Here is a 23,390-nt window from a genome sequence, read left to right as displayed (position 1 = left end):
GGAGAGACAACAAAAACAACAACAATAGACGATGACGATGAGATGGAGTGTTTCACCGCGGTGGAGCGATACCCTACACCAGTGCACGTGGAACATTATATGAAGATGATGAAGAAAGGATGAAAATACGAGAAGGAACTAAAGGCGTCTGGAGCAATCCAGTGGAAGACAGGAAGTCCATGAACAGGTGAAGAGCCCGACAATGGAGCATAGGATCTTCATAGGGGCCGATGGGTGCAGCTAAACTTAGCGGCCTCTTGCCGATGCGGGCAAGCTCATCACGCCGTATCCGCATTTGCCGACTGTAGAGTGCACATTCCATAAGAATGTGCTGGGTGTTCGCCACGACACCGCAGGTCGAACATAGGCTTGTGTCACAGCATTTGATCATGCACTTGAATTGTGGGGTGAAAGCTACATTGAGGCGGAGTCTACGAAGGGGAGAGAGGGAGAGATTGAATTCATACTAGTTGAATTTTCTTCCGCTGTGTTTTAGGACGAAACTTATAGCAGCTAGTGAATAATTAAGACATTGACTAATTACGTAACGAGGCACATGATTAGGCTCTTGACATAGCAGATGTTTTCGCGATCCAAGTTCCTCACTAACTTACCTTCCTAACTGCATCTTGAAGCTATTATTAGGCTTTGACGCGCGTATGCCACAATGAAAGTGTATTTTCCTCGATGATCGAAATTTTTATAACTGACAGTGCGCGGGAACTTGCCTGTTATTTTACATCTTGTTTGATAAACCTGAGGACGACTCGCGTTTCAACGGTAGCAGACAATGGTGTGATTTGGTGAAAGGCAACGGATGATGACTGAATACTTCACAGCGGTCACACGCTCCCACTGAAGCTGAAACAGCGGCTATTATAAACGTCCTCACTTGACTACGTACAATTTATTCACTTCAATACCTCATTACTGCAATACAATTTACATGAATAACTCAACAAACAATGTTTGCAGTGTGCTGGTCATAACAGCCCTGCATCTTGCGAGCGAACATGAATAGGAAAAGCACGGGCTTTGTAATGAGCATGAAATGAACAACAAGAGCGCTTGGCAGCGAAACTATGCGCTAGAAATCCTAATGTGCGCTAAAAATTCATACAGAAATTGTCATTTGATCACTTTCTTTGTACGCAATTCGTAAAACGAAAAAAAAAGCAAAAAAAAAAAACACGTTGTTTTCTTAACATTTTCCAATGGCTACCGCCTGGTAAGCCTCGTCTGTGCGCGTATTTTTCAGTTTCGTTGTAGCAGGAACTTTGTTACATTTATTTTTCTGCATTTTTTGACACCTTTGTAACATAACTTGAATATCTGTTGGTGCACTTCTAGTAAATATTCCTTCTAAAATCGATTTCAAACCATCACTGATGCTACCGGCAGCTCACTATATAAAAAGGCAGAATGGGGTATTGGCAATCTGTAGTAAAGAACTGGTTCTAACAATACAGATCCGAATCTGGAAGGTGAAAATAAATTTTTCGTGCCGAATTCAATCTCTCCATATTTTTTATTTACTGATCAACTTATCAGATTTGTCGTGCGATTCTGGTGCACTCCATACATCGTTGACATAATATTTTAGGAGGTAGAAAATAATACACTATAGAGGGTACCCCTGTAATTTTAATACGACTAGAATCCTCGCTGCCTCGACGTAGAGGATAAGTGCACGATGCGATAGAAGCCCACCAAGCACTTAAGCACGCCATCAAGAGGGGGATTACTGCGATAGCCAAACTCTCAACTACGCATGCAAGTAAAAATAGCCAATTCGGTTTAAGTCGAAGCACTCCCACGAGGCAATAGCACTCGACTGCTTCTCTCGATTCTGGGATACTGACCACGGCTCAACGCCTTGATTGAGACCTCCATAGGGGGAAAACCTCCGGGAACAAGGTCCATGCGTTTAGGCATCTGCGAAATTTAGTGTGTCGTTGTGCTAGGCGCATTCGAAGTTTACTTTGTCGTTGGGATAGGCGTCTTCGAGATTTACTTTGTCGTTAGCTAGGCGCCTTTGAGATTTACTTTGCCGTGCGCGGGCCGCATTCTTGGCCCCAGGCCTGCTCCGAGCCCGTCCTTACCGCCAGGGTTTAACCGCGCGGGCCCAGCCCGACTGCTCCTTACCTGGCCCGGGCCGGGCCCTGCCTGAAGTATTTGTAGGTTTCTCGAAACCGGCCGGAGCCCAAGCAGTTTCAAGACGACTCGGCCCGGCACATCCCAGACCAGTGTAGTGGCCTGTAAAAGTTGACTGACTGTGTCTAACTAACCGTGGGGCAACACATGCTCGAGATCGATCTAGGACCGGCAATGCACGAACCTATAGGCCAGGGCCTGTAGGGTGAGACCAGAACTCGGCCCGCCAGGTCCGCAACATTACTTCCGCAAAATTCACTTCGTCGTTATGCTAGGCACCTTCGAGTTATCACGAAAATGTACGGATCCGAAATCGCACTACATTTTTTAACAAACAATGAGACTATATTGTGTTCAGGACCGTAAATTTACTGGTTAGCTGCCCCAAGAGTGCAAGAGCAAGGCATCCAGGTTTCGGTAAGCAAGTAGGTAATTCCCGGACCAAAGAATAATTTAGAAGAGCCTTCATCTTTGGCCATGCGCCAAACGCGGCCATATCACGTGACAGCGCCGCGTGGTCATGGGGTGTCACATAGTGGTGGCTATGACGTGACCCTACAAAGCCGCGAACACCATGGTTCGCCCTATAAAACTTGTGGCGTGCTCTCTTAGGATGCTTACGCTCACCGTGGAAAATGTCAACTACACTCGTAACCTGTTATTTTGTTATACGCAGTTTTTGAGATAGACTGATTTATAAACAAGAAATATAAAATAAATACCCAATTTTTAGTCCGCAGTGACACTTTAAGTTGAGATAATGTTTCGCACGTCAGCTGAGGTCCTTCTTGTGTTATACTCACCGGGTGTGCGAACGATGCTTGCTGTAGGGACGGTGCGCTACTGGGTGGTGCAGCATGCTGGGTCTCTGAGGTATGAGGTGAATGGAGATGGTGGTGCAGTAGTGATGTGGGCTGGTTGTCCGACGATGTGAGTAGAGTCGCCGCAGAGGAAGAGGCCTCTTTCTGAGGAGGTACATTCATTTCCTCCAGGGCCATCTTGCCTCGGGACTCCACGAGTCCCGGGGTGCTACGGCTGCGACCCAGCGCAACTGCAAAGTACAGTGTGTCCAAGCATTACGAATGTTTGTAAGCATAACGTATACACCACTTTTGAAATACTGGTCGTTCGCCATCGTAAAACTGTTTTCTTGTTGACCAGTCCTAAGCAGCACATCATCTTGGCCCAATATTGGACCGATATTGGCAATAGTCGACCAATATTGGTTCAATATCGGGCCGGCCAATATCGGTCCTTTTGGGTAAATACTTCTCTTGAAAGTTATTATTGAATGGTGAGGTATGGAAGTTGTCGATACACTTCTTATTTTTATTTTTTGCTTCATTACCAAAAAACAGAGAGGAGGAAGTTTCCTCCCGCGTTTGACTTTGCACATCAGCTATTGCGAAGAGCAGATATTTCGAATTCGAAATACTATGAATTACGAAGGACGAGCATTCTTACATGTTCGCGCACTGCTCAGTGTTCTGCTCCGCACTTTCTGAATCGAATATCTCAGCGAGGCTCGACTACTTTGATCATCAGCGCCGACTTCAAATTTAGAATCAGGATGGAAGCAAACTCGTAGGGGGGGGGGGAGCGAGAATAGAAGCTACGATTGGTTTGTTAGCTCCCGAAACGAATGAAGTGGATACAGAGTTGAGCGTCTGTTCGGTTCCCTCCGATCGCGTAAGGAAGGCAAACAGTGGAGAAAGGCTTGTTTTCCTAACGTTGACTGTGCGAGAGAATGAAAATCAAGTACGAGGATCGATGTGTTTTTCTGTGCGATTCTTCTTCTTTCAGCTCCAGCACGGGAAGAAAACTGAATAGAGGAAGTTAAGAGGGGCAAGTCGTCGTGTCGCTTGTCGAACATCTCTATAGGGAACTTCGTGGCGGAAGGATTTGTGTTTCCTTTGGGCTTCAATTAGATTCATCCGAATTTTGATGTCGATCGTCGGTGCTACACATCTGAAAAAAAGAAATAAATCGTTCAACGGGACTCTGAAGTATCCTGTTGGGACTCAAACTTTTCTTCTATTTGAAAGGCGGAAGGAAAAAGTTTGTTGAATTTGTGGAAGAGCCTTTTATTCTTGTCAGTAGATATGTGTCCTTCCATCCATAACGAAAGAGCCCTACAAGAAAAACGCCACGGGCTTGCTTACTTTTAAATCGTGTCCTTCTTTCAATATCCCTGTGTTCATACTATATGCCATCTAAATAACAATGGGAAGCACGAAAAATGCCGTTTCCCAGTTCGTTTTCGCATAACAAGTACAAAAGCGAAAAAGCTGTGTTGTGTTACTTGTTCATATCCGAGGAAATGAAGTCATAGTGAGGTAGTTGTAATTTCGAAGCTTAATTTCACTACCCTGGTTTCACTGTTCCTTTTCAATTTCAATTTATTGGCTTACCACATTACATTGTGGGACAGCAAAGCTAAAAGTTACCGGTAGTAACTTGACGAGGCGCTGCCGCCCAAAGTTTTTTCAGTTTGCAAATCATTTTGTGTAGCTCTTTTATGTTGCAACGTTTCTGTACATAGTACAGTGGAACGGCACAAAAGAAGCATTCGAGAGGATGTCCGCATGGCCGTAAAACTCAGTTGCAAAAACTGCGTTCACGCTGCCCTGTCGAGTGCCGGTATGGCGACTTTTGTCTACTTAGAAGCTAATGTTGCGTTCATAGTTGAGTCATACTTAGTTCATATGGTTATTTACACGCCACCCGACATGTAGCGTATCAACTTCTCAATGGGCATTGGGTCGGAACGTGTGACAGCCGCGTAGATTCAATGGTGCTCGAGAAGTTGGGTGGCCATTGATTTAATGAGCATTGAAATGGCCGTGTGACAGACATATAAGAAGATGTACAGGGTGGCTGCAGATAAAGTAGCCCCATATTTATGCACGTATGGCGTTTCTTGCTCACCTCATGAACTTCCGGTGACGCGGGATGACGCATCTATTCGATGAAAACGAACAAAAAAATGGTGGTAACCAAACTCCCCGTAACAAAAAAATTATCCATGCAAACGTTGCTCTCCGTGCATCCCGATTTTCCTATGCAGAACTCAATATGGCGGTCACGACACAGTTGCGTCTAGCTACCGCTATGCGTACCAGATCTTGTTTTGTTTCTGCGTGAGTGGCACCCCCCAACGGTAGGGCGATGCAACTGTGCTACACCGCCATGTCGCATTGCACATACACGGAGCGAAGTCCGCGTTGCTAGCGATTTTATTGCGCAAAGTTTGGTTACCATGATTTTTTTTCTCGATTTGCACCGCATAAATCTACCGTCGTGCGCCGCCGGAAATTCGTATAGCATGCAGAGAACGCGCTATGTGCGAAAATGTGGGGCTGCTTTATCTGCACCCACCCTGTATATTCCATAGTCTAGAAAAAAATGGATACCCGTACTTTTTTCCTGCGAAACCGAAAGAGCACCCATTCGATGACGCCAAAAGGCAAAATTATGCTCTCGGGCGAAACTTTTCTCTCTCTCTCTCTCTCTCTCTCTCTCTTTTTTTTTTCGTTTCTTTTTTCTTCCGGCGTAAGGAGAGAACCAGGGATGCGCAACTTACGAAGCGGATATCCCATTTCACCACTGCAACAAGAATCTTTTGCTTTTGCCCCCTTATATTTATCAGTCACTAACGCGCTGCGAGCGGCGTCATGAAACTGTGAGCAATAATTAATTGCGTGTGTCCCGTGTGTCCCGGCAGATAGATGGCGCAATACGGCACGCGCGGACCGAATTTGCATGCATGACGGCTGAGGGTAGACGGCTGCGCATAGTTATGCCGTAAACTGCGACAATTTGCTCGAGGAGTGCTTCATTCCTGTGGTGATAAACTGCCCCGCAGCTGGTAGCCTCCCTCTTTCCTTGCCTCTTTGTTGTGTCGGGCCTCGAAAACGCGCTGCCCGAAAAGTTGTTTTCCGCAACGCTTGTCCGTGTCGTGCTGTAGTTGTGCCTGCTTGCTCCTGTTAGCGCGACGAGGAGGGCTGTGCTTGCGATGTGAAATTGAGCTAAGTGAAATGTCGTGCAGGACTTGTGGCGGTGTTAAGGATGCCGCGTGTTGGGTTTTAAAAGTGTCGCGATACATGGATGGATGTGGCTCTTCTTGTGGATGAGGTCGAAGCGGATCAGACTTAGACTAACCGCATCCTCACCGAATCCGCGCGTGCGAGACCCGCGACCGCATTAGCAACTGCGCTAGTTGAGATATGTCCCCAACAACACCGAATATCCTCTGGATGTGCGAATAATGTCCTAACGCATTCGTACGTCCGATGGATATCACTCGGATATCCATCGGGCGTGCGAATCCGTTGGGACATTATTCGTACATCCAGAGGATATTCGATGTTGTTGGGGGTGCGTCCGCTTATCCACGGTACAATAGAATAGTTAAAGGAGGGGCAATGCAAGGGATGAACAGTTAGACATCATTTTGAGTTCACTGCGTGCTGTCGATTATGACTCCCCCTAGCGGAAGTTGGAAGAGGCACTAGTGCTTATTTGCGGCCAAGATGCGTTTATCCACTCATGTCGCTGAAGCGCGCGGTTGTGTTCACATTTCATCAGCGCGGATTTCAAAACATTATATTTCACGAACGCGACAGGGAGGCAGCCTTGAACTCAAGCATACGCGTCAAGTTCTGACGTCAGAGGAGCTAGAGCGACGGACATTCCTATTGGTAGTCGTAAGCGCGTGACCTGTCTCGGGGCTGTCTTACTGGCGGAGACGCCTGCAGTGGTGCCAGTGCGGGATTTGTGTGGGTATTTACGGTGTCAATTTTCTACGCGTGCGATACTGACTTTGCTGTAAAGTGTGCTACGCAGGTTGACATCGATTCACATAGCCGTATATTACATCTATGCAGCATACCTTGGGGCGAACCGTCAAAATTGCCTTCAGGGCGAAGTGAAATAATCTTACGTTTTTTGTCTATCCTGAAAAGGGTGACAGATAAATTGTCAGACAGGCTAAATTCTGTAGACCCTCTGTATGAGAAAAATTTGTAGAGGTCTCTTGTTCGTTGCGACGAAATGTCCGTGCGCAGTGTAAATTCGACTTGGACGTTTACGTGTTTCAGTCGCGCACGACAAAGCTAATGAACATGGAACTAGATTGGTTAGCCTTTTTGCACGTTCGTGGTGGCTTTTTCTCTGCTAGATTTGAATGCGTTGGCGTCTGCTAGGAGTTGCCGCCATTGCAAAGGCCCAGGCATTCGCCATGTGTCGCAGGCAAATTTAATAGTCGCTCCTGTCTCCCTAGCTTTGCTTCGACCTTATATATTTGTATTCCGATGCCTTACTCTCTGCATGAGATGTGGATCTAAGCAAATTCGAGGGGCGCACTTCGGCGTCATCCCATCAGCAACATCGCGTCTGTTCGCTCAGGTACCCTGAGAGATATTGGTTGGTCGCTTCTCCTGTATACGCTGCGTCTATGCAGGCAAAGCACGCTTTACAGAAGCTCCCACAGACCGTACGTGCTCACGCTTTCTCTGGTTTTGGCTACTATTTGGAGCATGTGTTCTGCATTCTGTGGCGATGAACCTCCCCACTCTCCAAAGCCAGAAATAAATTTGTTGTTGTTGTTCTGCATCACTGTGTAAGATAGTGAGCTACAAATAAGTTGAAGGGTAACCGAAGCTGACATTATCCATGCATCCGTCAGTGACTTCGAGAGTAAACTGCTTAAGTACATGCGTTGGAGTGGCCCTCTCATTCCTTATTCAGGCTACGTCCACAGTAACAGGCGGCCGCCGAACTCTCCACAGGTGGCAGAGCAGAACTTGCAGCACTCTATGTAACGGGAATGCCGAATGGACTGTGCTTATTCTGTACATGATTGTTTTTCCCCTTTTCGGCTATTTTGTTGGGAGTGATCCGTGGAGTCTCTGATCTCATGATTTTCTGAGACGGTATAAGTGCGATGCGCGCATAGAGGATTGGAGTCGGCAGTCTTACGCGCTTTCATGTACTATGCAGGACCATCGTGCGAAATCTCGACGACTAATAGACGTGGCCAGTAATCTACGTTAACGGACGTCACTGTGTGCGCATCTGTTCTGTCCGTTGCTGTCTTTCCTTGCTATGTCTTGGATTCTGTGCCACGTTTCCGTTACGCTATCTCACTCAGACTGTGTCGTATCTGCAATCAAAAAGCCAAATGTTCACTTACAAAGCAATGGATTATAAACAAGCGACTTCCGCGGTCGTCTTTTTCAAATGACCCCTCTTTTTTGCACGCGTAGCAGTGATAATGGGGATAAACTACCCAGGCAGCACAATGTACTGAAAGTCGAGTGCAATAGGGGTGGACGGGTAGGTGGAAGGCCTTGAACACACTCGTGAAACTAAAGAACATTGATAAGACACATACCGTCCACCCCTATTGCACTCGACTTTCAGTACATTGTGCTGCTTGGGTAGGTACAGAAGGCAAGCTAGCTGGTGTGTAGATGAAGCAGACAACATTTCCTTAGGGAGGGGGATATGTTTGTTCAGAAACGAGAGGAAGGGTCTGTGGTCTGTCATAGCATGTGGACAAAACGGGCCTCCGTGTCCAGTTCGTTTTGCCTATGTTTGTTGTTTCTCGAACTCTAGGAAATGTCTTGTTTCATCAGACTTTTTCTTTTCACATTGCGGACTCTTACGAAGGCATAACTTTAATGGGTTACTAAAGATGCACGTGCCGCTCATGTCACGCGCAACGCTCACCGACAATGAAAAGCGTGGCTTTCTGTCTTGCTTTTTTTTCTTCACCGCGATAGAAGAAAGAAACGAAAAAGAGAGAATGCGAACAACGAACAGAGTTCGACTACCACCTACTTTTTTTGGGAAACAGTTGTATGTAGCACTTGTCTGTAGAACAGTTTTCTCTGAGTATAGTGGCTACCCCACAGCGATTAGAGTATTATACGAGGGTGTGCCGAAAAACTCTCGGCCCCACCCACTTCCAGATGTACGAGCCGCGACCTCGTCGTCGTGGACACAAAGAGCGAGACTGCGAAGATAAATTGTAAGTTTATAACGCCAAGTGTTCATTTTTGTTTGGGCTGTCAACGTAGCCACGTCTACTACGAGCGTGAAATTTTAAACGGTTGAACATCGGGCTGTCATGAAATCCCTGTTCGTGCAAAATAAAAGTTGAAGGAAAAATCTATGAGTGCATGATATGGAATCATTACGTGACGGGTGCCCATCATATTCGACCGTGAAAAAAGTGGCCTGCCAACTTTCAGCGAGGCGGTTTTTCCTCCGAAGACGCCGGAAGATCAGGGAGACGTCTAACGGTGTGCACGCACCCGAAACTGTTGGTTGCGCCCATTATCTCATTTTGACAGATCGGCGAATCTCTGGTAAAACGCAGTGTACAAGCTGTGGTGTGCAACTCTTCGTTCTACATTTCCTGATCACCTGTCCATCACATGAACCTCATCGTCGTCGTTATTTTCATGAATTTTATCGAGATCACACGCCACTACATCCGGCCCTATTGCTGGGTGGTGAACCTCTTATACCTCCTTCAAGAATTTTTAGCTTTTTTTATGGATATTTGGTTATTAAAGTGCACTATAATTTTATATTTCGTGAGTCATACAGCCATGTTTGTGCTACATTTTACGTTTTTTTAACCTAATCATTTAAAACCGCATTGTTTTTAACCTAATTTGCTACATTCACTACCATAGTCTTGGCGCTCTAAGGCCCTTGATGCTTTTGCGCCAGAAAAATCCAACCACCACCATCATCATCTGGTAAAACAATGGACGACTGGCTGTTTGTTTACGTCACAATCTACGTCACAACGCCAGATGGCGACCCTTCGTGGGCCCACGAAAGCCATGTGGGTTGGCAGCTGCCAACCACGTGCGTTATTTTGACAGTAGTTTCCGATTATGTATGCCATTGCGCGAAATAGTTGAGAAGGAAAGCTTTATGGTGCGAGGTAGATACTACCCTGACCACACTTCACGAAACGCCAGAAAACACGAAATTACACGACGGCAGCACCAATGGGAGCCTGTTTTGCCAACAATCCACTCTTTCCCAATCACATAATACCTAGATATGACGTGCCGCGGCGGGTGGTCTATTGCGGAGACTTTAGGCATATCCAGAAAACGAATTGGGTTTGTAATTCATGAAGAGCTGGGTATACGCAAGCTGTCGGCTATGTGGGTGCCGAAATGTTTGAATGACGATGATAAACAACGACGAAATGAATGCCTTGATTTTTGCAGCATTTTCAGCGGTGTCATGGCGACACCTTTCTTGAGCTACTTGTTACAGTGGATGAAACATGAGCTTGGGGTGGGACACGGGTTCGAATCCTGTTGCCGGCTGTGCTGTCTGAGGTTTTCCCCGGGTTTTCCGAAGACCTTCCAGACGAATGTCGGCGCAGTTCCCCCTGAAGTCGGCCCAGGACGCATACTAACTCCCATGTCCCCCACTCCTTTCTGGTGTCCTCTCTCCATCCGTCCACGTCTGTACGTCGCTCATAGCCACAGTTGCTTCGCGGCGCTAAGACACACAAAAAGAAGAAACGTGGTTGCATCACTATCGCCCCTGCGACAAAACAACAGGGCATCCAATGGCGGCGCTCTGGTTCACCGAAGCCGACGAAATTCAAGGTTCGCCGATCGGTGGGAAAAGTCAAGGGCACGGTTTACTGGGACAAGGAAGGTGTCATGATTAGTGACTATCTCCTTGAATATCAATTGTAATCAATGTATCAGCACTCCCCTTTTCCCCCCAATGTTGTGATTATCAGTTTCAGGTAAATTTTCTGTATTTGCTTTTAGTCAGTTAAGGTTATGCGTGCACATGCGGTACCACAACACCACTATAAATAAGTAAAATTCTACATGATCGCTTGCTATATATTAAAATTATATATAAAATAATATATATGTATATTTACCGCTTAGGAGCATCGCAAATAAGGAAGACAAACTAACTTTCACTCAGTCCGCCCAAAATCAGGTGGCTAAACACACATATAACGCAGGGGGAAAAAAAAAGAGAGAGAGAAGCTAACGGTGAGAAGGGCGAAAATACTTAGGAGGCAATAAGTGTACGTTGTCTCTGCCGAAGAGATTGCTGAACCTTTCGACAGCTACTTGTAATCTTTACCGGCCACGCCGCATCGAAACCAATTTGTAGGGGAACCTCAAACTTCCAAGTTTCCTGGACTAAGAATGATGGAAGGCACACTTTGCGTAGATTGAAGAAGCTTCACCAAGGCGGGTATCACGGAGTGGCGCCTAATTCCCTTAATGCCTCCTTGACGCTGGCTGCGCACGTAGTGGTAGTCGAGGTTGTGAAACGTATAGAAAGACGAACACAATACTTCAGCCTAACAAGGCCCAGTTGTAAGTTCGATTAAAGACTGGCAATTGACGAAATAGCTCCAGTAGTGGGATTCGAACCCAGACCCTCCTATATCTGGTCAGAGATACTAGCAGGTACGCGATGCTGCACTATTAAAACATATATGTTTTAAGCGTGTTGTGCTGCGAAGTTATAACTTCACAGCACAACACGCTCCTACCGAACAATCTCCTTCCCTGATTTGTTGAAAACGTGAGGCTCACGCCTATTTGGGACACTGCTGAAGGTATGTTATCTGTTACAAAAGCGGGCGTACGCCCGGAGCTTTCCACAAGTCATGAATAGTAACGATACCATTCTGCTCAAGGGCTTGCCTTCCGTTTGTTATATGTGCTCAAGTTCTGCTTCCAAGGAACATGAAACGTATCTCGAACGTATGTTTTTGTACCGCGTGATAAGAAAATGCCAGTACGGCTTCAGCATGACTGTCACGCCAAAATATTTCGTCTCGGGACCGCAAATTTTCCTTAAAAAATATTTCCCTTTGCAAGAATCTGCACAGCGGTCGTGAACTCTCCCAGCTCCGAGCGTTCCTACGTTTACTTGAAGAAACTCATCTGATTGCCATTTTGTGACACTTTCTGGTCCCTCGGTTGTGACAAGTGTTCCCGCTATACTTCGGGATGTTTATTTCCCGCCCCCCAACTACTGGGTTTCCTCTTCTTCTTTTTTTCAACCAACTGCGGCTAAGTGGTCTAGGGTAGCCAGCCCGACTTTGTCATGACTTAAATCCCCAGTTTTTTCTTCTTGTGTTACATCACACCTCATAGTTCCGCTTGTACGTAACTTTAACTTCATTCTCATATCTCACACCTCATGTTTCGCGTGTAATGAGGTAGTGTAATCCTTTCAAGCAGGTGAATCAGCTCATGTCATAGGCACGATTTATTTGTTGTTGTTCGTTCCCAGCTCCGCCTAGCGTGTTGTGACGTCAGATCATCCCACCACGTTTATTGGCTGCCAAGAATCGCAGGCTGCTACTGTGAGGGGAAAAGGCGACCGGTCGACTGCTGCGTGTCAGACGCGGGAGGGGCGGTGTCAAATACCAGTGCAAAGGGGGAAAAAAAGCCCGTGTGCTTCAGTATTGGGTGGAAGATGTGACGTCACAGACTGCCGCCGTGGGAAGGAGACCTCTTACGTGGCAGGATTGAGCGCCGCCATCTTACTTTTTGTGCGAGTATCTATCCCAGGGCTTGTAATCCTAATTTCAACTCCACCTCAAATCTTCTCTTCGAAGCCTTATACATGCTTCTTAAAAAGTATAGACATAAGGTATATAGACACATAGACACGACGTTTGAAGGTATAGACACAAGTTATATGTGCTGCTTTCTTCCTCCTTCCTTCTACTTTGTGGATTTATTTGTTGAACACAGAGGACGGTGAAAGGAAACTTTTTGCAGTGCACACAAATCATTCGATCTTGGACGTCTCAAACACACGCTTTCGGTCAGCGTCGCCACTTTGCGGGATTCGGTTCTAAATTTAGCGACTTTGCGCTGTTCTTGGCGACATTTCGTCATATACTCGGATTAGCGACTTTCGATCAACAGCATATTGCTGGGATTTGAGGGGACAGTTGTTGGTTTGGATCAGTGAAAGGAAAATTCAAGTTCAGAAATGCGACAATGTCGAGCGGGTTACGTTTGTATTGTACAATTTCGAAAAACATTACGGTGGTAGAGCTAAAGGGCGTAGTCAACAAGGTAACCAGCGGCGTTTGACAAAGTTCATCAATCTAATTTTTAATTGTCTTGTCATGAATCATACGATAAACTTCTCATCACCGCAGTCGCCAATGTAAAATAGATCAAACGATTGCTACACCAGCTGAGAAACATTGCTACGGGCTCTGCCGAGAACAGTATCGGCAGGAATGAGCGGCAAAGTTCTGTTTTTGCGTTTCTCCAATTGCCATGTGTAATTTTTCAATGCAGCAATTCCAGCGAATTTAGGTCCTTTCAACCTGTTCTTAGAATTACCGCTACTCTCGTTGTGCATTCGAAAAAAGAAAAGTGCACAACGGATGGCGCCATTATGCAGAACGCGATTGGTGCTTGCAGAGGTGTAGCGGCTACGATGATGGTATTCCACGCTGAGACTTGACGGGGACCCGGGTTCGAATCCGGGCGCCTGCTCTGCTGTCTGAGTGATTTCCCTAAGTTGTCCTCACTCTGTCAACAAATGTCGGCACAGTTACTCATGAAGTCGGCCCAGAAGTCACGATCCCCCCTGCGATAGTCGTGACGTTGCCCGCCTGCGCGTGGCCAACTAATGCAAGCAGTTCCACCACCAAGCAACCAATCAATCAATCAATCAATGGTCACCACCTGCCGTTAAACATGCCCGCGTGCACTTCCCTTATTCTTCCACACATGAACAGAGATATACATACTACCCAAGCAGCACAACGTCTTGGCTCAATATTGGACCGATATTGGCAATACTGGCACAACCTTGGGCCGGCATGGCCAATATTGGTTGGGTATTGCCAATATTGGTCCAATATGGGGCCAAGACGCTGTGTTGCTTGGGTGGATATCACAATCACCCATTCACCAGCTTGGTCACCATGAGATGAGTTGAGCTCAACATCAACATCAACAACAACAACAGATATATTCTGATGATGAAGTGATGATGAAGTGATGATGAAGGTTTTCCACTCTAGGAGTAGAACGCTACCCCACAGCTAGGGGGTCTAATATGAGTGGTGACAATGATGAGCGATGAAGATGAGAGATGACGGGAATGATCGGAGCGGCGAAGGCGATCGTGATCGTGGGAATGTCCGAGAGTGCTGTTGGGGTCACAATGAGCCCATTAGGCCCGTCGCCTAAAACAAAAACAAAAAAAACTACTTGACGTAATGCCGCCCTGGAGTGGGCCGTTGAGTTGAGTTGAGCAGAAAAAATGGAGAAATAGGCACTCATTACGAGAGCCGGCTACTCCAGATCACTTAGAAAAACAAAAATGGCTTACTACAATAAGAACAATGAGCGACAGAGACTCTCAGTCAGTCACTCGCACACACTGTCAGTCACATTGTGTCCACCAACATTGAGTTTGCGCAAAATCGCACAAATCCCTGCATGGCGAGGAAGTGATGGTCGGGTGACCAAGGGCCCATAACCTTAACAACATCGAAGGGTCTCCCATCCAGCCGAGCTGAAGAAGCTTGTAAATACAGTCGGTCACCATAATTTTTACCTGCTGAATATCTGTTTGTCACTTGGCGGCCTTTAGTGACTTTTTCACTCTACTTTTGTTACTTCACCTTCTGAGAAAGTAGCAACTGTGTTTCTGGTCTCGAAAATGTCGTAAATTCAGTGGTGACGCGCAGGTTGCTGTGTTGTCCTTTCTCTGCTTGTGGATTGGCCTTATACGACGCGCTACACAAACTTTACAGGCACGCAGAATGCATGATTCTGAATAATTCAACGATGCCCACGTTATAAGCTGAACTAGCTGCGTTTCGAAAGCCATGGAGGGTTTCAGTCTTACGGGCATAAATTGGTTTCCCGAACGCTACCACCTGCAGCCTCGCTCGTAATGGAAAGGTTCGCGGATATTCATGCTCTATGGACTGAATCATGAATGGATCTGTCGTATTCAAGAGGCTCAGCTCCCAGTTGGTCGGGCAGCGAAATGGGGCGTCGCTGCCATCGTGCATACGTTGGCATCATTCCGTCCGTAGATTGCTTTGCACGGGATGTCGTTTTTTTGTTTTGTTTTCTGACTGTATTGTCCACTAGCTGTACACGTTCTACAACTGGTATTTCTCTCGCCATCGCAAGAACCAACGTGAAGGGACGAAATAATATCAATGTTTTAACCATTAATGGTATCAATGTTTTCAAAATATCGATAGATTCTCCAACTACACTCTTAAAAGTGTGAACTTTTCTTTCTTTAACACCTTTCTTCCTACTGGACAGTAATATTGCTCCCCGGCTGGTAGAAGGTGTTATGTACTCCCTTCAGGGAGTGAGGAGACACCCTTTTGAGCGTAATTGTACTCTCCAAAAGGGTGTTATATATGTGGCAAGGAAAGGAGTTAAAGTACACCCTTTTTTTTAAGAGTGCATAATAAAATGTCATATTTTTTCACGGATATAGCCATAAGTAAACAAATGTGGATGAAATATCGGTCTTTTTCTCGCGAATACCGATACATATAGTTAAATATCGCTGAAATGTGTATTGTTTTTTTCTCGCAGGACATATGTGGACAATCGGTATTTTACTAGACAGTTTATCGATGCCTATCGATATTCACAATGCGGATATTTTTGCACCTGTACCAAGTTAGCAAGTGAAGCAGGCGTATGGTGGCGGACGTCATAATTGTGGAAGTACATTCTCTTGGAGGAAAAAGAGCAAGTTGAAGAACATAGCGTAGACAACATAACGTAGCGCTGGTCTCCAGTATTAAACAGGCGCATATTTTTTTAAACACACGCTTCTGCAACGAACATAGCTGGTATTTTCCAGTGATGGCCAGTAGTAGACTACATGTAGATAAACTACTAGTTAAACTACTTGATTGTAGTTAAAAAGTAGTTATCAACTACTTGCAGAAATGTAGTGGCAACTACTAGTTAAACTACTGTTTCGTGTAGTTAACTAACAGTAGTTAGGTTACTGCAGGCGCCAACTACTTCCGATTTTGCCGCAAGCTTTACGGCACGATTGTGCTCCCGACTTTTGCCTCAAGCTATACTTGTTTGATGAGAACGGAGGTGCAGATCAATTGTGTCGTGCATGTGTACTAAATCCTCACTTTTTACCACTGCTTGTGATTCATATTTAGGTGTCCAAGAACACTATAGAACGGGATTGGTGTTGATGGACAAGGTTAAGTAGTTATAGATGTAGTTAAAGAAGTAGTTTTAACTACCTCCACTCAAAAGTAGTTGAACTACTAGTTAAACTACTGCATTGCAAAGTAGTTAGTAGTTATAGTTAAACTACTGTAGAAGTAGTTAGTCGCCATCACTGGTATTTTCCTTTGATGAGCACGCGTATCTTTCATTTCTGCCGCTGGTTACAGTAACGGTGATTTTAGGAGGGATTTTCTTCGCGTTCGACGAACGAATAAGTTAAAGCCATACTTTCATTAATGCTTCAGCTATACATCTTTTTTTTATATTCAAAGTTACCCATTAAGACGCTTCGCTCGTTGAAATGTCCGAAATATATTGCCTTGACGACGTCTCTCAAATTGTGAATTGATTTAGCTGCTGTAAAGGATGCGGTATACCGCAATACTTATGGTAATTACTACACCGCATGCTACCGTATGGGATTCATTGGGTATTGGGACTATAATATACCGATCTAGAGCTATTTACCGTTGAAGTTTTTTTTTAAATGCATAAAAGGAAGATTTACAGAAGCAGAATACTAAACATTAACGAGGCCTCAGAAGTACAAAGCGTAATTTAGCTTCGAGAAACATGAAGGACAAAGATTGAGGTTAATAAAAAAAATGCACATTTGTGCTATCTTTACAACGAAGCCGGGATAGCGAAAAAAAAAAAAGAAAAGACATGGTTTCATGGCACGTTTAATATTCTACGTTGCCTGCGGACGACGCTCTGTCATATTCCTGGCTTGATTAACCGATCGAGGGGTCCCTTTTCGGAGCTTCTGCAGCCCAGTCTGCGATAATCATCTCGAGGATGTCAGGCATTGCAACGACTATAAAAATTTCAGAACAGCTTTTGGAACTCCTTCCTGTTAGAAGAGTTGCCAAGTGGTCTATGAACCTTTCGAGCAACATAAATGGGTGTTCTCGACACTGAGTGCTGTCATCATCACCAATTTATCTGGTGTTGTTGCTGGGGACAAACACGAGATCGCCGAACTTTCCACTTTAAATACGCAAACTTGATAGCAAAGTTAGCATAACTCTAGTATCATAATCTGTGTGCACACAGAACGACGAAGAGCATAAACTTTACTGGTGTCTTGAAGCACGCTCTTAAAGGAGCACCAAAGTGTGAAAATTTCTCTTAGAGGGATGAAGGATGCCGTTACTTTAACATCAACACAGAAGGAATGGGGTTCATCCGTTGCGTCGTTCGTGACTTATGATCGATAGAAGAAAAAAAAAACGCTTTCCCACTCACTCTCCTTCTCAAGAAGCCCGACAATGCGGAGAGGCCTCCGATTGGTCTCCTCAAACGATATCCCGGATGATTGGACAAATCCTTTGCGGAGACCACAGAGAGCGCGATCCGCATTGTCGGCCTTCTTGAGAGGAAGAGGGAAAGCGTGAATTGCAGGTTCTTTCCGAACGACGCAATAGGTGACTCCCGTTCCTTTTGTGTTGGTGTCAACGTAACGGCGTCTTTTACTCCGCGAATAGACGTTTTTAAACGTTAGTGTTCCTTTAATGCACTGTAACGGCAATGCGGTATCGTGGCCAGCACGTGCCATTATCCACGTCTTGCGTGTCCCTTTTCAAACACTTGTTTATAGCGTTTCATTTGTCAAATATGTAAGCCCTCGAACATTCCATACGTACCTCGGAGTTGTCGGGAATATACACCTTATCACACGTGGAATTCGCGAGAAAACAAGTCCTCTTTCGACGGCAAAGCCACCGCCTCATCGCCACCGCTTCCTTCCCTCCGGTGGAACCGTTTTAGTGGACAGAGTTGCGTATACCAGCGTTTGAGGTGAAGCCCTTCAGTTCCATTTCGTTTCAACTTTTACGTGCCAGCTTGGTGCTCCTCTCTCAGTATTGTCGAGAACGTTCCATTCTTATGACGGTAATGATTGTAATAATTGCAATGACCGCGCAGATACCACGTTGGCCTTGGTATGGAGCATAAAATGGATTGGATTAAAATTTGGATTGCAAATAATATGGAGATATGGAACAAAGTGCCGAAGCGCGCCCTGTGCTACACCCTGTGGCTAGCCTATAGTTCTAGTTGGAGACTAGCTCCTGTAGGGCTGGCCGATCCCGTTCCTGTTCTGAAAATGACCACGAAGAAATTTCAGTGATAGAAGTGATTGATTAGGTCTGTACCGCAACGTTGTCTCAAAGAAGAAAAACCGAGACGCCAAGGGACGTCTGCAGTCGGTTGCTATTCCACGTCGAACACCACAGACTTCGTCTGACTCAACTAGCCTATCCTAAAAACACTGCCATTCAGTTTTGTAGTAAACTGTATTACTTGGATAAAACTAATAACGGTGGAGGAGTAAGTACAATAACTATTCCTAACGAGAATCTCGGTGAAACTAGCGTACTGAAGCACCTCAAACATCGGTATACACTTCGTGGGCATCTCAAAACACAGAGAGGCAAAGCTACTCTACTATAGGGAAAATGGGCGTTCTACGAGTAGGGAAAAAAAGCCCGGGTAGACTAGCAAGGAAGAAGGGAACTCTACGGCTACAGTAAGATTGAAAAGAGTAAACGGATGGAAGAAAGGGTGACACGAACCTCGGGCGAGGTCATCTTCGCCGGTGGCTGAGGCGCCTAGCAGGCCAGCCTCGGAGCCGAACGGGGAGATGGGCCGAACGCCGCAGGGGAAGAACAACCTACTTTTGCGCATGGGGTCCCGTTTGTACTTCTCCAGTCGCTTGACTGCGATGGCCTCTAGCCGTACGCGGGCGGCTGGGTAGTCCTTGAGCACGTCCCACATGTCCTGCTTGTAGAGGCAGAAGAGGTCCGAGTAGCCGACGGAGCGGACCGACGCAGTGCGGCGGTTGCCCGCCGTGCCCATGTTTAGGATGGAGATCTCGCCGAAGTAGGAGCCGGCACGCAGTGTGGCCAGCACGGTCTTGCCGTTGTCTGTGACCACTTGTAGGCGGCCTCGGTTGACGATGTACATCTCTTTACCAACTTCTCCTGCGGGAACAAACGAAATTATGTTACCCGTCAGTTTCGCTTTTCCGCGGCCACCTCTCTCGAGTACTCCTTGTCATGTAGCACTACCCCAACAGCACCGAATGTCCTCTGGATGTACGAACAACATCCAAGCGGATTCGCACGTCCGATGGATATCTTACTGATATCCATCGGACGTACGAATCCGTTTGAGCATTTTTCGTACATCCAGTGGGTATTCGGTGTTCTTGGGGATAGCATTCACTTCTATTTAATTTTTTTTTTCTGTCCTTTCCTTTCTCCGTGTTCCTTTTTCTTTCTTTTTTTGCGTAAGAGGAAGCCGACATGTCGTTCGGCTAACCTTTCCTCCGTTTAATAAATATACCCTCCCCCCCCCCCTATTCACTGAACGCAAGGCTGTAGAAGATGTCGTGTAGAACACAAATCTAGGGCATTGTAGAACGCACTGAAAGGAAGGAAGGAGTGACATGGACAGTGTGTTGCGGTGAGTTTAGTACTTCGGTGCGTCCTAGCATGATCACTTCCAATCAACATGCTGAGCACTTTCTAGCACTAACATTCAGCCGCCGCTTTTCATTCAGCCCTAACCCACTTCTCTACCGTAACAAATCGCCCCGAGGACGAAGTTGGTTCACTTCAGCCCCATTTTCCGTCCACAAAACAGTTTACTCAAAATGCCCTGCAGTTCGTTATCACGTAATCCGCCGACCCTCTTAGTACAATGCCAATCATGAAGCCGGTGCCCTCTAGAAGAACAGTTCCTGTTCGAAATATCGGCGACTCGCGACCTGACACTTTTGCTTCAATCTAGCCCCAGCTTCGGCGCGCTAGGGCTGACAAGATTGAGTAAACAAAACATGTATTTTGAAGCAGAATCGTTATTGGCATTGTCATCATCATTATCTTCGAGGCACGTGCGCTCGAGTTTCTAAGAACGATGTCTTTTGCACTGTCTCTTCTTCGGTCATAAAGTGCACGTATTGCAGCGTCTTTCATCTACTCCCATTATAACATACAGATATAAGGATACTTTTTACCATTTACCCAATTTTTATAAAAGTTATGAGAGCAGCGTAGATGCTGTTTTTGCAGTTAAGTTATACGGCCAGGCGTGCATCCTCATTAACTCTTTAATTTAGGAATTTCGGCTAACAGCGAGATAGCAGAATAGAAAACAATCCTCGTTGAAAGCCATTCAATTTTTTAGAAAAAAATCCTGAAACAAGTCCGTGTGGTGAAATATCCACAGATCAATTTAATAAGCAACACACCTCAGGAGCACATCACCTTCACCGACGGAAGCTTATCTTGAGGGAAAGCGGTGGATCTGGCCTGCAGATCAAAACCTACACCAATCATCTCCATCGTTCAGAAGCACGTGACTCTCTGACGTGGAATGAGCGCTGTGCTCCCTGCGCTCCCGATCGGCGCGGTTTTGGTTTCGGCTGACTTGCAGATAAAAATTCGGGGATGAATATTTCGACGCACGTGCGCGTTTCAGACTTTTTATAAAAAATGGAATGGCTTTCGACGAGGATTTTCTCCATTCTGCTATTTCGCTTTCGCCGGAAATCCCGTAATTGAAGTGCTAATTTATGAATTTTACGTAATTAGTGACCTTCTAGTTACATACTCTCTTTGAGAAGATGTCCGCCTGGCCGTATAACTCAACTGCATCAACGACATCTCAGCCACATCTATGCTGTCCTCATCGCTTGTTCATAAAAAAAATCAGTAAAGGGTAAACCACCCTGCATACATGTGCTAAAGAAACAAACTGAAGCTAAATCGAAGAAGGGCATCATATTCAAAAAAAAAAAAAAAACTTCTAGAGTGCGAGGTCAGACGTTGTCAAGGGCTCGCATTGTCTCGTGATTCTACCCCTCGTGTTGTTTGTGTCGCCCAAGCCATTGAGCAGAAGAAATCACTGAAGTCTAGCGGCCAAGACATATTTCACGCAAATTTAATAATTCCTCGCGGCGCTATATATCATTTTAAAAATGTATGGTTAATCCCACGGAGAAGCCGATTTCGAAGGCGCATGCCCGCCCATCCGGTGGACTACGTTGGCATGGCATAATCTACTTACGCAGGTATGCCGTTTCCTGCGGAGCGTACGTCTCTTGGCATCTCGGATCTCGGCACACAGCGTGCACAGTTTCCCCCACGTGCCTTGTACTGCCGTTGGTGTTCGCTTCCGCGCTGTAATTATGTCCCGCTTCTGGACTCGCCGTAAGTTTCCACAAGGCGGACAGCGGTAACATTCTTCGGCATTTGTGAGTTCTTCGAGTTGCTACCTACCGACGATGTAACCCGCGTGATCATACTTCGAAGGACCAACTTTCAGGCCGTGGTCTCAAAAAAAGATAGATAGATGATAGATAGATTGATGATAGATAGATAGACTGATTAACTGATAAACAAGTTTTAAAAAAAGAACAGATACTCTATTAGACTTGTGGTCGTGATTTGACAGCATTTAGAAGTAGAAATCTGTTCTGACATTTTTCAAGTAAACCTCCTGTAAATCAATAAACCTTTTTCACAACCACTTACGCTGTGGCCTCGATTGTGGCTCCCCTTCGTGGTATAGCTAAATACTTTCCTTCCTCGGCATTTTAGTTGGCTACTATCGCTGTGACAATGTATTCTGTCGACTCTTCTGCATGCTATTTAGCTGACTCCTGGCGTCCAAGAAGGACAACAAATGCAAATGCAAAACAATGCAACAAAATGCTCAATGTGTGACGTTATCTATCTACCTATGCCGACTATCTCTAATTTAGCGATCACATGCATTACCCAAGCAGCACAATGGACTGAAAGTCGAGTGCAGTAGGGGTGGCCGGTATGTATCTTATCAATGCTCTTTAGTTTCAAGAGTCTGTTCAAGGCATTCCGCCTACTCGTCCACCCCTATTGCACTCGACTTTCAGTACATTGTGCTGCTTGGGTAACTGCATGTGATGATATCAGCCTCTGTCCGGCTATTTTCCCGGATGGACATTCCCTGGCTCCGGTCCCGGATCCCGGGAGCATTGATGTAATGTGTTCGTTTCAAGATCAGATTGAAGAGAACTTTCCGTTTAGCGAAACAAGGCAGGGCGATGACGAATGCACATCCGAATGCGCCCGGCTTGAAGTGGCATCGTCCAAACGACGTACGGCTATTTGTGAATATCCTCTTAGCAGCGTGAGCGATTGCCACATTTATATGATTCGCGGTACTTTCATCCATTATGCCGTCAAAATCTCGCCAAGATGCTGCATTAATTGCGCGAATGCGACTCTATGTGGCTTTTACAGCTCAGTGGCGTTACCGCTTGAGACAATGCTCCCAGATGCTGTCACTGCGATGCTCTAGAGGATCTGGAGCATATATTTTTATTGATTGCCTACACTACCAACCTTCGCGAACCGCACCCTCCAGGTCTCTTAGTCAGCCGGACTCTCGACCCTTCTCCCTATCAAAATTGCTTGGTCCCTGGCCGAATCCAGACCTCCAACGCTCTCCTCTCGAAGCTCCTTTGACCTTTCAGGACACAATCGATCCTTGTTGTGAAGCGGCTCATCATTTCATTCCCCACATCACCACCAGCAATGGGGTAGAGTATCGCCCCTGGCGATGAAACTCCCCATTCATCATCTTCAAATAAAGTTGTTGTTGTTGTTGTTGCCGTCAAAATTGCTAGGCACCCAATCTTTCCGTCAGTACTAGTAGAGCAGATAGAATTGCAGCGGAAGTACTACGTCTAGCCATGCACTGTAAACTTTTTCACACCTTTAAAGGTGCGCGCTATGCACATTCAACCTGGTTGCGTAACATTGCATCTCCAGGATGATATTTTACAAAATTCGGAAAGCATTACTAAAGATCAAGTGTCAGTGCAAATCTTGCTTTCATTATGTCATGGATATTGTAGGTACGAGCTAATGCATAAATGCATCGCTATCGATA

The 23,390-nt window shown here is 45.8% G+C and overlaps 1 protein-coding gene and 1 long non-coding RNA gene across 2 annotated transcripts in view; one reads left to right on the top strand and one right to left on the bottom strand.

The window, feature by feature from the left end:
* Positions 1 to 23,390, top strand: part of LOC135366736 (uncharacterized) — a 329,450-nt gene that overhangs the window by 116,587 nt on the left and 189,473 nt on the right. The gene's annotated exons all lie outside the window — the stretch shown is intronic.
* Positions 1 to 23,390, bottom strand: part of LOC135366735 (cyclic nucleotide-gated channel rod photoreceptor subunit alpha-like) — a 205,994-nt gene that overhangs the window by 1,722 nt on the left and 180,882 nt on the right. The window contains exons 3-4 of the mRNA XM_064599592.1: positions 19,025 to 19,432; positions 2,958 to 3,205 (exon numbers count right to left, since the gene is read on the bottom strand). Coding sequence (XP_064455662.1) covers positions 2,958 to 3,205; positions 19,025 to 19,432 — 656 coding nt within the window. The remainder of the gene's footprint in view (positions 1 to 2,957; positions 3,206 to 19,024; positions 19,433 to 23,390) is intronic.

The sequence above is a fragment of the Ornithodoros turicata genome, chromosome 8 (assembly GCF_037126465.1).
Source record: "Ornithodoros turicata isolate Travis chromosome 8, ASM3712646v1, whole genome shotgun sequence".
In the NCBI taxonomy this organism is placed as follows: Eukaryota; Metazoa; Arthropoda; class Arachnida; order Ixodida; family Argasidae; genus Ornithodoros; species Ornithodoros turicata.
This window is presented reverse-complemented; position numbering and strand designations above follow the sequence as displayed.